General features: G+C 39.9%; 1 protein-coding gene across 1 annotated transcript; it reads right to left on the reverse strand.

The window, feature by feature from the left end:
• Positions 1–260: 260 nt before the first annotated feature.
• On the reverse strand, positions 261–12857 carry LOC135713041 (uncharacterized). Its single transcript, XM_065236114.1, has 7 exons — positions 12695–12857; positions 12033–12569; positions 11657–11964; positions 11073–11564; positions 800–937; positions 553–737; positions 261–507 (listed from the first exon to the last, which is right to left on the reverse strand). The coding sequence occupies exons 1-7, from the start codon at positions 12837–12839 to the stop codon at positions 261–263; spliced, it is 2052 nt and encodes a 683-aa protein (XP_065092186.1). The 5' UTR covers positions 12840–12857.
• Between the last annotated feature and the right edge of the window lie 797 nt (positions 12858–13654).

Consider the following 13654-nt stretch of genomic DNA (forward strand, 5'->3'; position numbering starts at 1 on the left):
CCGTGTTGAGCACCAATGCTACCGACGCCAGGAAGGCAGCTCCCACACCTAGACCCTACCTATCGACCCATCAACTCATGAACCGGGGACCAACGGCTTTACTTCCCTACCGAAGGAAGGCGTTATAACTCAGAACAGGCCGGCGGCACCGACTGGGATTGAACCCAGGCCTGCTGGGGTGAGAATTAATCACGCTTACCACTACACTATTATCGTCGGTTAACGACAAGTAATAACGGGCTCCTCCCAACGATATTTCTTCATTGGCCCGTGAACCAACGTGGTTGAATGGCAATCTCGTTTGCTTCCCGACGGCACAAATTTTTGAGTTTCGCTAAACTTCCAAAGCTCAGATGTCCCATCCACTGATGCCACAGCTTCGCCGTTATTCGGGGTGAGCACGCATACGCCTTAGAGCTCTTCTGCTCCAGCTTGTATAACTCATTGGAACGGCATCCGGTAGCAATAACCTTTCCGCTGGGATTCACCACCTCGAAACCAGTCTTTCTGAAAACAACAGTGTGATCTTGGTCAACTATCTTACATACTGACAGTAGGTTTACTGCCAGCTCCGGAATCAGCTCGACGTTTCGCACTTCTATCGCATCGGGGTTGCAGGTGGGCTGTAGCTTGGTAGATCCTTCCGCAACGATTTTCATCACGCCCTTGTTCGCCGCGTAGATACTACCATTCGCTTCACGTAGGTTCTCCAACAGTTGTTTGTTGTTGGTGAGATGCTTGGCAGAACCCGAATCAAAATACCAACTGTTGTCCGTTGCCGCGTCTTGCACTGACAAACCGGTGCAAAATGCGTCTCGTTTCCGATTCGATCCGCTTCGTTTCGATGGTTTTTGATCCCTGGTCCTGGTTTGACAATTCTTCGCAATGTGACCAAATTTCTCACACTGCCGGCATTTCGGTCCTTTGCCTTTCGAATCTGTGTTCGCGTTGCTTTGGTAACCATTTGAATTTTTGAAATAAATCGAAGCAACCCATGACTGTCTGTTACTACGAAGGGAAAATAAATTCATTCACTTGTGATTTAACCGTTCAAGATAACACACGCGTTTTATTTTTATTCTGCTGCCCATTACATAATGACTGTTACATTGAAATATGAAAATTAAAACGCATTTTTAAACCCAAACTTACTTAAGAGACCGTGTTTACCTCTGCATCTCTACGATTGTCATTGGAAGGATAGTTGTATTACTATGGGTCAGATTATTTCTGATCTGGATTCACTGTGGTAAGTGATGCGATCGAGTGAAACAGATTTGTTTATTTAAGGGGTTAGTCCACTCTGACGGCATGAAAAATAGGTAATTTTCACGATTTTTTTTTTTGAGCGTAAATAACGATCAATTCAAAAAAAAAATGCATGGTTTTGTCAATGGAAATGTCCTCTTTAATTGAGATTTTTTTTTTGGCGTGATTGGATGTCTCCTGTAGCCACTGCACCAGGTTCCCCAGGAGACCTCCCGTCTGAGTTGTCGCGTGTTGGTAACAGTGTTGGTTATTCTCTGATAGATGACCCAGTCTTGTACGTAGCCGTTTTTGATTTGGTTGAAAAATAAAAATTTGGCGACGTTTTGAAAAAAAAAACAGTCCGTTTTTGTACCCTAAAATTGGAGATAAAAGCTTGCACCAAAAATCCATTTTTGAATCTTTTGAAAATCGGCTACGTACAAGACTAGAAAAAAGGTACTTAACTCGAAAATTCAATCGCGTTTAAATCGAATGAGCCGTTTGTAAAATACAAATTTTTTACTGCGTATATTTTTTCCTAAAAAACGGCTTTTTTTTCTCTTCAATAAAGAATGATAGAGAAAAAAATCCTAAGACATTAACTCAGATGGCACTTCGATTGGATTCGTTGAAAAATATCTAAAACGCCATTCTGAAGTTTTTTGAGTGATTCAAAATGGAAAAAAAACTTTAACTCAAAGCACATAACATATGTGGAACTTCATGCAAAACTACTGACTAAAAATTGACCTCTTTTTGTGTTTCCTCAGTGGTATAATTGGTATAGTTGGACATCGATCTGTCAAAATTAAATTTTCGTGATTCGACACTGGGTCTATGGGCCAATGTCGGAAACGTAAGCAATGCCCAACAAACATTGAAAGTTGAATAAGAGCTTATTCAGGCAAAAATAAGCTTCTTCAGCTAAAAAATAGCTTATTCAGCTGTTGATCAACTCAAATTGTTTGTTGGGTGGCTTCTTTCGTTAATATCTTGTAATTCAAAGTCAATCAATGTAACCCTGCAATTCTATCAGCTATGGGGACTTTCCCTATACACAAGCATCGTGGTGACTTACTTGAGCGAGTTTTCATTCGCAAGAAATTCGTGGAAAAGTCAGTGTTTACGCTTGTGAAATTGAACCTTATGAAAGAAAATCATCTATTTGTTAGCATGCTCTGTTCACGCTATTTGAAAACTACCCAAATTTTGTAAAATCCGCCTTGATCGGTCAAAACTAAATCTATCAAAAATGGGTCAGCTATGTTGGGAGTGACAGGTTAATGATTGAACAACGTCGGTCGGATCCATGATAATGTTGCTCATGTGTCAGTTTGTCACTCCCAACATAGTTTACCCATTTTTGAGTAGGTTCAGTTGTGATCGATCTATTCTACCCAAATTTGAGCAGTTTTGAAATAACGTGTAAGTATTGACGTTGACGGTGGCTTTTTAACTCTTTACTCCTATGGTAAAATCCCAAAGTCTAGCGGATTTTGTCTTATCTCTTCATTCCACCATGGTACCAGCGAGCCACCGTCTCTTCATGCAACGATTAAAAGCATCCTATGAGATTTTTCACTGGAGTGAAAGGGTAAGGTAATGTCTAACATGTTTCTCGCACAGACTGACGTTTGCTTATGGGATTTTACCATAGAAGTAAAGAGTTACAGAGTGACCGAAAAGGCTAATTGTCAAGGTAATGCGGCCATCTTTTATAGACTAGCTCTAGAGAACAGATCAAAAGATTTTAAAACATTCAATTTTACGCAATTGAGAAACATAGAAAGGGTTGAAACCTTGGGTATTAAAGGTATCGATAAACGCTCGATTTCATTTGTCATCCTTCTTGCAAAATTCTTGTGAATGGAAAGATGCAAGGTAAGCTCAAAACACAGCATATTTTCCACAATATTAAGAGATTTATGTCTGTTTTACGTAGGGGAATTTACGTATTCTCGGCAACCTAAGCAGCGACCTTCTTTCTATAGCCTTTTTCTCTAAGGAACGCACACATATGCAGTATTGGTTTGTTTACAATCTTTTGCTGCCAGCTGCTCTAACAATTTCAGTGGAAAGAATTGTCAAAAACTGCTTTGAAACGCTTTTATAAAGCTCCAATCTTCTCTAGTGAGAGCGAGTATTGTCGGCAACCAGTTTTTCTTCGGCAACCGTTCCATTTGAACTGCATGTAAATCTGCTGTTCTATTATCAGCAACTCGAAATCAGCTACAATTTGTAGTGCGTGTGTTTCATTTCAAGAAAACCCTGCTAGATTGCTTTTTCTCAGTGGTAAAAATATAGTCAAATTGAAGCTGAAAGCATAAAGAATCGTTTGCATGCATTCAGCGAAGTGTTTTCGTAAGAAAATCCAGTGAAAATAGTGTTTCAATTTGGGTTGCCAAAAATAGTCTGTCATGCCGAAGCCGGCATTTTCCATATTTATTCCAAGAAGAAGAAGTTCCACTACAGCTATCAAATGAACAAGGCTTCAAAGAATCGCCCGCAAATATAATTCAATTTATCAATTCACACTTTGTTTTTTTTTTCAGTATTCTGCTCTTTTTTAAGCTGGCGGTAGAACTTTGACAGCTTCTTAAGATTTGCAATACTTATATATATAAACCAGTACATTGTTGCAAGATGTTGCTGCTTTAAACTGTATGCATCAAAGTCCAAATGTGTGTGGTCGTATTTTTGCTCCTACGTTATGAAATGAAATCAAAGGTTTTGCAAATGCATTGCAAAATTATGTTAAAAAAATGGTGCATACATTTGTTATCTAAATAACGGCGCCGGTGGTGTAGTGGTAAGCGTGATTACCTCTCACCCCAGCAGGCCTGTCGGCGCTGCCGGGATGTTCTGAGGCATAACATCTCTGATCACGCCTTCCTTCGGATGGGAAGTAAAGCCGTTGGTCCCCGGCTCATGAGTTGATGAGTCGATAGGTAGGGTCCAGGTGTGGGAGCTGCCTTCCTGGCACGTCGGTAGCATTGGTGCTCAGCACGGAAAACAAGATCGACGGAAAAAACAAACCAAAGGAAGAAAAAAAAAAATTGTTATCCAAATTTATCATAGAGAATGAAAATGGAAAAAATAACCCACGCAAATTTAAAGAAATAAACAAGCATTTGCTTGGAATTTCTCCAATTTTTGGTCATAATTACAGAAAAGCAACACACATCGCTTTCAAAATTGAGTTGTAAACAATTAACACATGGCAGCTTATTACGTTTTTTAGGCGGCAGGTCATCGCTAAAAACATCTTCAAAAAATGTATCCTTTTTTATGCAAACGATAATTTATAATTATAAATGAAGAACGATAGCTATATAATTATAAATAAATAACGGAAATTATTATTATTTTAAACCACGTTAGAAATATTTTATTAGAATTGACTACCTACTACCTTGATCTCATTTCTCAATTTACAGCTGGTATAATAAGTTTGACAGATCGATGTCCTACTATACCACTGGAAATCACTGAAATGGGGTCAACTTTTTATTGACATGCAAAGTTTCATGCAAATCGGAAATGAGGCTGAAATCCAATCTTTTGTTTTGCATTTTGGCCTGGAATTGCTCACACATATATTCACTTCCTTTGGTTGACCATTTTACCCCATCCTCCACTCCTATCTGATATAGCCATGCCCATGAAGAATGTGCACTGCCATCTTAACCTGGCCACCTCAAACCCCATCCCCATCTCCGGTGCGGGTAATGAAAGAATTGTCCGATAATTTACCGTGCAATTTTACTATCATCAACCGTTTCGTCGATCGTATGTGACGTGTCCTCTTTGCGAGAAACGATCAATTTGCATCGGGTCTTTCTTCATCTTGATTTTCTATTTTTAAGCAGCTTTTTCATGTTCCTATGCGTTTCATTCACCAATTTCAGACTTGACCTATCGAAACCGTTCGTTGCTCGTTCGTAAAAGTGGAGCAAAAGGTAATTAATCTCTCTAGTAATTACACTTGTAATGAGCCTTGCAAGAAGATGCAAAGCAAGCAGCTGAGCACTTGAAAATGTTCATCATATTCATCGCCTTTCATTCACTGCATATGCTTTATGCAGTGCATTGGAGCAGCAGACTAATTCCCACCACACAACGCTGAAGCTTACAGTGTATGACCATGCGATAATTTTAATTGTTGTTCGTTTTATACTTTCAGCACTCGGGGTGATGATGTTTCATCCATCCATTGACGGTGCATACAATAAATATTAAACGCCAAAATAGCAGGTTGCATAATTTTTCATATTTTCAAACGAGAGTAAGGCACTCACATGTAGCACCTCGTAACCTTAGAGAGCAGTGAGCGAGCGACCGACCGGATGGGGCAAATTGAGACGGCTGCATGCCATTCGGTTCAAATGTAGACGAGCGAGCGAGGAAAGGTGATCTTAATTGTTTGTGTGTCGTGGAAGGAAAAAAATGCCATTTTTCAAAACAGCAAGTATAATTATCGAACACATATATGCAAGCTAAAGACGGGTAAGTTCTTCACCGACCCAGCGCGACCAGAGAAAATTTAATCGATCGAGAAGAATCTACATCCATTCGAAATTATATCCCACCCCGTCTTGGAGTGTAAAAATAAACATAACAAACAATCTTCGAGTAAAAACGTTCAATTCAAGCCATTCCGAATCGTTCAACCTGCAATGATGAGTCAATTGAGCGATAGATTATCGAACCGCGGCACAGCAGGGATCGGCATCAGCCACCAACGCGATTCCTGCGTTTCCCTTAGATAATAGAACCATCATCGAGTTGGGCAGCAGCAGCAGCAGTTCCACGCCGGGAATGGCACGCGGGAAGGTAAACCAACGTGGATGTAACTGGGGGATATTTTTAAATACGGGAGGGGCTTCAAAGGGTCTTCTTAATATTTCAACTCCTGACATATTTGCATCAATTTAATTTAATACTTTATGATGAAAGGCAATTATGAAATCTAATGAAATTTAAAATTTGAAGCAACTGCAACTAATCAAACTCCCCTTAGCTACGCCAATGCAAATCAAGCTCCCTCCATATTCAAACTCGAGCAGCGCAGCCCAGTGCGAAACACGGCACCACACAAACACACAAAAAATAATGACTAATGATGTGTGGAAGCGGGATAGAGAGCGAGGAAAAAAAAAGTAATCAACTCGGGAGTGTGGATTTTATTATATTATTAAAATCGGGATGTAGCATCATTAAATTCCAAATTGAACATTTTTTGTTTCTTCTATTCGCATCCACTACATATGACCAAACGGCTTCCAAATGCCTTCCATTCACCAGCAGCGGCCAGCGAGTCGCACTTGAGATTATTGGCAGTCTAGGAAGGTAGGTAGGTTCCGCGCTTACCGCTACCTTTTTGGTAGCAATTTATAATTTAATTAAACTAATTTTCATTGTTCTACGGGTACCCATTTTTGGCGGCGAGTAATTTCCACCAACCGCTTGCGTTTGTATATGTGCTGCGGAAGATGATGTGTGTCTTCTTCAGGGTACTCCTCCAAGCGGATATCGATTGACTCGTTCCGCTATTTTGCTGGACCTATGCATGGAGGGATGCTCAAATGCTCAAATGTAACTGCACTCTAAACATGACGGGTAAGTTAACTGTATATGATTCGAACAAATTAAAATTAAATTAAAATCCCGACACCTCTATTATTTGTGATAGTTGAAGTCAAAATTTTCTGGTGATTGACCGCCAAAGTCATAGTCATTTGAGAATGATCGCAAAGTTTTCCTCCTTCATCTACCCACTCGTTCAAGTCACTTCCTCTGCCAAACGTCGCCGTCGTCGTCGTTTGCTGTGAGAGTATATAGGTAGGTAGTTACGTTGCGGATGTGTCTCTTTTCCAGAAGACCATCGGAGAAAACTGTATGTGCCTAGGCATATGTGTGTCCCAAGATTTCATTGACTACTTCTCACTGACCGGACCGGACTCGCAATTCATGGTCGTCTTGGATGAGTCTTTGGATGCTGCTGGCGCTAGCCAGAGTGAGTAGCGTAAAAAGTGGAGATTTGATTGAATGGATTTATCTTTCAGCCCTTTTTCCTTTCTCATCTCTTTCCGTAGATTGTCTAGTTGTCGACGGTTGATTTGGGCTACGTTGTATTATGTGCTCAAAGCTCATTCATTGATCTCACTTGGATAGGTTGTGTCGTCAATGAAATCTGGTCGCATGTAGGTAGGTTCATTGGCTTTGGTGTGGAAGTCCAGGTTTGTTACAGGTAATTTGCTGTTCCTACATTTCATCGTCTTGTTCTAGGCAATTAAGTGGATGATTGGTGTAGGAGCCACATTATTTCTTTAGGAATCCTAGTTGTAGTGGTTTGTTACGAAGTACTAACAGGAGCTAGAAAAATTCAGATTTTTATTTATTATTAATATATTTCTCAAGGCTCAATAGCGGTAGCTTTGTGGATCCATTGTTCAGGGGTCGAATACCCGTGACTTACACGAGAGTACGGGCTGCAATTTACTAACAGGTTGTGAGAGGATCATGGAAAAGGCACTTGAAAGAGAAATTAAAATGGTCTCCATCGCCATTGTATTGCTGACAGATTGTTGACGGCAAAATTGTACCATTACACAAAAAAAAAAACTTTGGTCGAGACACAGGCAGAAAAAATGATACTTCATTTTCATACCGATATGTTTTATTGTTAAGTAATTTTATAGATGTCCTATCAAAATATCCATATTCATACCGATATGTTTAATTGTTAAGTAATTTTATAGATGTCCTATCAAAAATATCCATCTCAAAGTTTATTTTGCCGGTTAAACTGTGAAGCACTTTTGCTGCCTGTAGTTTAACAAATTGGTGTAAGGGCAAAATATTGAGAACGGCATCCAAAGCATCTGATGATGTGCTTTTCATTGCTCCTGTCATTAATATGCAAGCAAGTCTTTGTATTTTCCTTAACTTCTTTTGAGCGGTTATTTCATTTGTTTTGGGCCACCATATCAGTGAAGCATAGGTATTTTTTGGTCGAACTATGGCCGAATACATCCAGTAGGGTAAACGCTCCTATAGTTGCGGTACGTTAGAAGCGTTAGGTTCCTATAGTTGTGTATAGAGTATCCATGCATAACTATAGGAACCTAACGCTTCTAACGTACCGCAACTATAGGAGCGTTTCCCCTATACCATATTCGGTCGTAGTACCCACGTTTTCCCCACAGGTTTACTACAGACCAGAGTTGCAAAAAATCAAATTCATTTTGCTGACGCAGCGAGAGCTGAGTCAATACGGAATTCAGTATACATCTTTCCATGATTTCTACCAAATGAACAACAATGGCACTAATGATTTTTGCTTCCACTTTCTGTGCATTTTATATTTCACGCAATCTTTCTACACTCATTCGTATTTGGATTCTATGAGAATGAACCAGGAAATAATTCACGTTCATCTTGTCATGTCACAAGGACTGCAAAATTCATTCATTTCACTTTATATTTACGTAATGAATTTTCCAAGCATAGCAACGCGGCACCTCAACAAATAATTTTGGTTGAAAAATGAATTGAATATCTTGGTAGCATTATTTTTTATTTCCAAATAAAAGTGCGAAAGACGTACCGTCTCCTCGTCGTTTAACCTTACTCAATCAGATGTAAACAGGTATGATCCAGTGAATTTGTCATTTCTGTTACTCTCCCGCTGCTTTACAAAGCTGACGTCACACCATCAACCATAAAAACAGCGGGAAAACGAAAGAGACGAAAAATTCACTAGACCATACCTGTGTTGAAACGTCATAACATAGCAAGCCGTGCAGTCATAACCAAAACATACCAGTTCCTTCGCTGCGCGCCGTGTGCGCTGAATGTTAATCAATCGAAAAACGGACTTGTTTTCACTAAGGATCACTCATGGGAAGTATAGTTATAAAGAAAATAATTCAGTGACAACATTTCAAAGGGGCGTAATTGCTTTTGTAAACAATGGCTTTAGCTCTTGATTTCTCACAAATAAATACTTACTTCTCCAAATTTACAATGCTAGCTGGTAGATGAAACATTCCTCTACCTGTTGATGTCATTAATTTTCATGAGTGGTCTTTTATTCACGAGAAATCAGCTGCTAAAGCCATTGTTTACAAAAGCAATTACGCCTCTTTGAAATGTTGGCACTGAATTATAGTTTAAGAATGATACTTTTCGTTTTGCAGCAGGTATCTCAGGTAACGTTCTAGAATCAGCAGCAAAAGGAGCTGGAATTCCTATAAGCATTTGATGTCATAGGACGATTGAGGATTCGTTTTTGGTGATAGAGCGCCCCGATTATCAGATCGATTATAAAATCTATCCAAAATGCTACATTCCTTGACAACAACAAATCGCAGTGGCACGGAACCTACCAGAATAAAGACGGAAACCCTATACACCAGCAGATTTTACCACCTACGAGGACAGTGAAGAAAAACTCCAGATAAACGGGATCCTAATCACAATAATAAATTTCGCGGACAGTCCACGGTGGACTACGTTTGTAAGAAGGAATCTGTTTTGCGGAAAGTGCACAACATCAATCTAACTCATGCTCATGAAGAATTCCAGGGAACCTTCGCACGTTTTTCTGTTCGTAGCATCTTAGTAATCGGCAGGCAGGAGCAAATTTACTATACAGCATTCCCTCCATATCTGCGGTGGGTGATATCGTCCACCCACAGGTATTTCTTTGTTGCCCTTAAAGCAATTCAGCTGATTTTTAATATGTGATTAGAGTGAAACAAACTAGTTATCTACAGAAAATCAACTCAATTGGTTGAAGGACAACATAGAAATTTTGGTGGGTATCACCCACCGCAGATACGGAGGGAAGGCTGTACCTAGTGTGTCTAATAAGAGTTTGACTGTTTTTCATATTGATTTTTCTTCTTCAGGTGGTCTCCGATTAAAAATGTAACAAGTTGATAGTGAACGATGTAAACATCGGAAATGTTGATGCGATTCCATCTTTGCGAAATAGCGATGAAGTAATTACAAATACTCAGTTCGGGATTCACGCAATACGTGAACAATATGGCCTCAGTTTCAAATGTCAGTAATGGCTTCAAACGCTACTTTTTTGTGAATTAGGTTTTACTCAAGCAAACCAACAGCATCATCTGGAAGAGGAAATAAGCTCTATAAGACGGTGTACTTAGATTGCGTATGCGTTCTGTGGCTGGTGAGTAATCGGCGTTTGAATTCAATTGTTTCCATTTGGCACTAAGGTCCTTACACATGTTGTTCACGTTTTACGTGAATTCCGGACTGAGTATTTGGACTTGCTCCACCACTATTTTATAGCAAAGATGGAATCGCATCTTTGTAGGCTTGGTATTCTGCTGAAATTGTCATCTATAGTTTCCAGTGCTAGATCGCTCGGAGAACAGTAATCGAGATTGGGTGCTTGTTAGGGATCGTCCATTAATTATGTCACACTTTTAGGGGGGAGGGGGGGTTTTGAAAACTGTGACGAGCGATACAAAAAAAAAAATTAAGGTCCATACAAAAATGTGACAAAGGGGGGAGGGGGGGGGGGGTGGAAAATGGGCCAAATTTGCGTGACATAATTAATGAACCTTTCCTTATGTGGTGTGTGCGATTGGAGTAGGTTGTTCCATGGTTTTGGAAAATAGTTTCAACATATTTTTACTCTTTTGGTTTTATTTACTCTTTAACTGCAAGTTAGCTTCTGATTGATTATTGGAATAAAACATATATCAAAATAAACAAATTGAAGAGACTAAACAAAAGGTTCTGAATCAACAATGGAATGAAAAGAAAAATGAGCAAAATTAAACTACCATCGATGTTTCGTCACCGGAAATTTCAACATATTCCTTCCAATTGTAAACTGACTGAATAGTTTTCTGGAACAAATTTTTGTTTAGTTTTATCATCAAGATATTTGCCAATGTTTCCTCTGCCAGCCCTGTTCGTAGATTAGAGAGAACCAGTCCAAGGGCACTAAATGACCTCTCAACTGAAACTTGGTTCGAGGGTGTGGACAACACAATCATAGCCACTGCGTGGAGCTCAGGATGCGTGGTTTTACGGCGTAGCCAATGATTCCAGACGTTATAGTTGTGATTTTGGCGTGGCTCCAAGTCAAGGGACTTGACTTGCTGGAGGAAATTGGTTGCGTTTTCTTGGATGCTGGTATCCATTGAACCACCGAACATTTCAGTAAGGTATTGATCAAATTCATCAGTAGATCCCGACAACGATTCATTGTTCATGTTGGTGGATGTTGGTTCAAGTTGACGGATCCGTTCCCAAGTTTCAGTTATGTATCTCTGAAATTAAAGTCACACTTTTTTAATTTAGGACGAATACCAGGCAAGTAATACGCACGCGCGCTTATGTGTGTGTGTTGGTGATATTATACCTGTATTTCTTCTTTTTCATCTCCCGTGAATAATTTTGAAGCATGGTAGTTGAATCTGGGATCGAGAAACAATCCCATTTTGAATGCTCTTGAATGACGCAACGCATCCAATCTGGTCCTCAATGATTGTATTAAAGCAGGAACAAAAGGATTATCGGTAACCTTTTGGACTTCACTTGTGGCCATGAGCCAAGCCATGTAGAAATCAGGTAGGGATACATGTGACTCCTGCATTTTTTTGGTGCAGATGTACAACGGCTTGAACGCATCATAATAATGGTCTACAAATGTCCAAAGGCTTGAAAGATCTGTGAAATACGGAATGTTTTATAGATGAGTGTTTGAGTACTATTTTGGAAAACTGTTTTGTACATACCAAGCTCGGGAAATTGATCGGCAAGTGTCGTGAAGAAAACTTTTTGATCTTTGAATGATTCGACCATTTTAAAAATACCACCCCATCTTGTTTGGCTCCAAACGGGGGGGTACGACGCGGTGTGGAACTCGAAGAAGGTGCGATATTTGACATTTTTGCACTTCTTGGCAACATCAGTGAGGCTCTTGACGGATTCATTGGACTTGTTCACAACGTCCAATATTGCGAGTTGGAGAGTGTGGACGGCACATCTCACGAGATTAATCCTTTCTTGGAATTCAATGCATAGCTCTTCACTGATGTCACGCTTTGATTCTTCTGCTGACTGACCTTCTTCACCGTCATCTCCATCAGTTTTCTCAAAAAGGGTCAACTCCAATTCGTGCTTCAGTTTTCTAACGGTTGCCAACATATTGGCCCCGTTATCACAGGTTACTGAGAAAATCTGTTCAACAGACAGTCCGTATTCAGCCAACGTTTCCATAACTTTCGATTTCAAAAAAGTTGCTGTCTGGCTTTCTTTTACTTGAATCATTCCTGGAAGAAATGCATTGCAAAGAAAGATTAATTATGACCAGGTATCATGCTTCGGAATGCGTGAGTACGTGCATGTGTGTGTGTGTGTGTTAGTGAAAAAAATAAGGACAAGTTAAACCACTTACCGAGCGTACGAATAACCACTTTGTCACCTACAGCATATTGAACATTTATTCCTAAAATGTGACGGTTGTGCCGGGCCGCGGAATCTACTTTTAGGCAAATTAGCTTTCCGTGCATTTCTTCCTTCAATATTTCTTTCAAGCGCATCGCAATTTTGGTGTGGTGCTCCCGCATTGTGGATCGATTCAAAGTACATCCGAGAGCTGTTGTGATCGGTTGCAAAAGATCTTTGAAGCCCTCCCACTCAAAACATGACAAAGGAAGCTGATGGTAGGTTGTTAGCTTTACCGTAGATTCAATGAGCAGCTGCTGGTCAATAGGAATGGGACATTTTGGTATGACTCTTGGCTTCTTTGCCGTCGGATCGAAACCTTGCAACAGGCCATTTGAGTTCGCCAGCTCGTCGTGTCGAAGTCGGAAATGACGGATGAAGTTTCCTACGTCAAACCTAGCTTGAACGTATTTACAGTTGCCTGCGGGGTCGATGTAGCAGAAAGCTTTTGCTCCATCCTTCAAGATAAATGTGGAGGCTATATCGATTAGCGTTCGTTTACGTTTCTTGCTGTTTTCTCCGCTTGTCGAGGCCATCGTCAAGTGATGATGGAGAAAACAGGGATGCGTATCATATATTAACAGTCAATTAAAACTAATACGACTTCACGCGAAAACGAAAGTTTTACAGCACGCTTCAAATTACTGCTGGTGAAAAAAATCACTGTGCGCAAATGAATGCGATTTTTTCTATATTTATCTTCCGTGAATCCAAGATGAAATGAATATTCTGCATAGAAAATAGAAATAAGAGGGAACTAAAACTGACAATCGTGGATTAACAACAAGAGTTCACGCGTGTTGAATGAGAAAGATAACAAAAAAAACAAACCGAAAGTGAGAAATTCACTGAAACGTCAAATCATAATGACCTGCGTTAAGAAAGCAAGGAATGAATTTCAGTGAACATT

The sequence above is a fragment of the Ochlerotatus camptorhynchus genome, unplaced genomic scaffold, assembly GCF_037179485.1.
Source record: "Ochlerotatus camptorhynchus isolate MF236.1 unplaced genomic scaffold, CSIRO-AGI_Acam_v1.1 ptg000530l, whole genome shotgun sequence".
NCBI classification, from domain to species: Eukaryota; Metazoa; Arthropoda; class Insecta; order Diptera; family Culicidae; genus Ochlerotatus; species Ochlerotatus camptorhynchus.

What these genes read in the sequence shown, in the direction of transcription:
- LOC135713041 (XM_065236114.1), bottom strand. Translation starts at nt 12,839, where the DNA reads ATGCGCTTGAAAGAAATATTGAAGGAAGAAATGCACGGAAAGCTAATT. An exon ending in AGTGGTTATTCGTACGCTCG is followed by an intron (nt 12,570 to 12,694) that starts GTAAGTGGTTTA and finishes CATTTCTTCCAG; the next exon opens with GAATGATTCAAGTAAAAGAA. An exon ending in ACGAGACGCATTTTGCACCG is followed by an intron (nt 738 to 799) that starts GTTTGTCAGTGC and finishes GGTTCTGCCAAG; the next exon opens with CATCTCACCAACAACAAACA.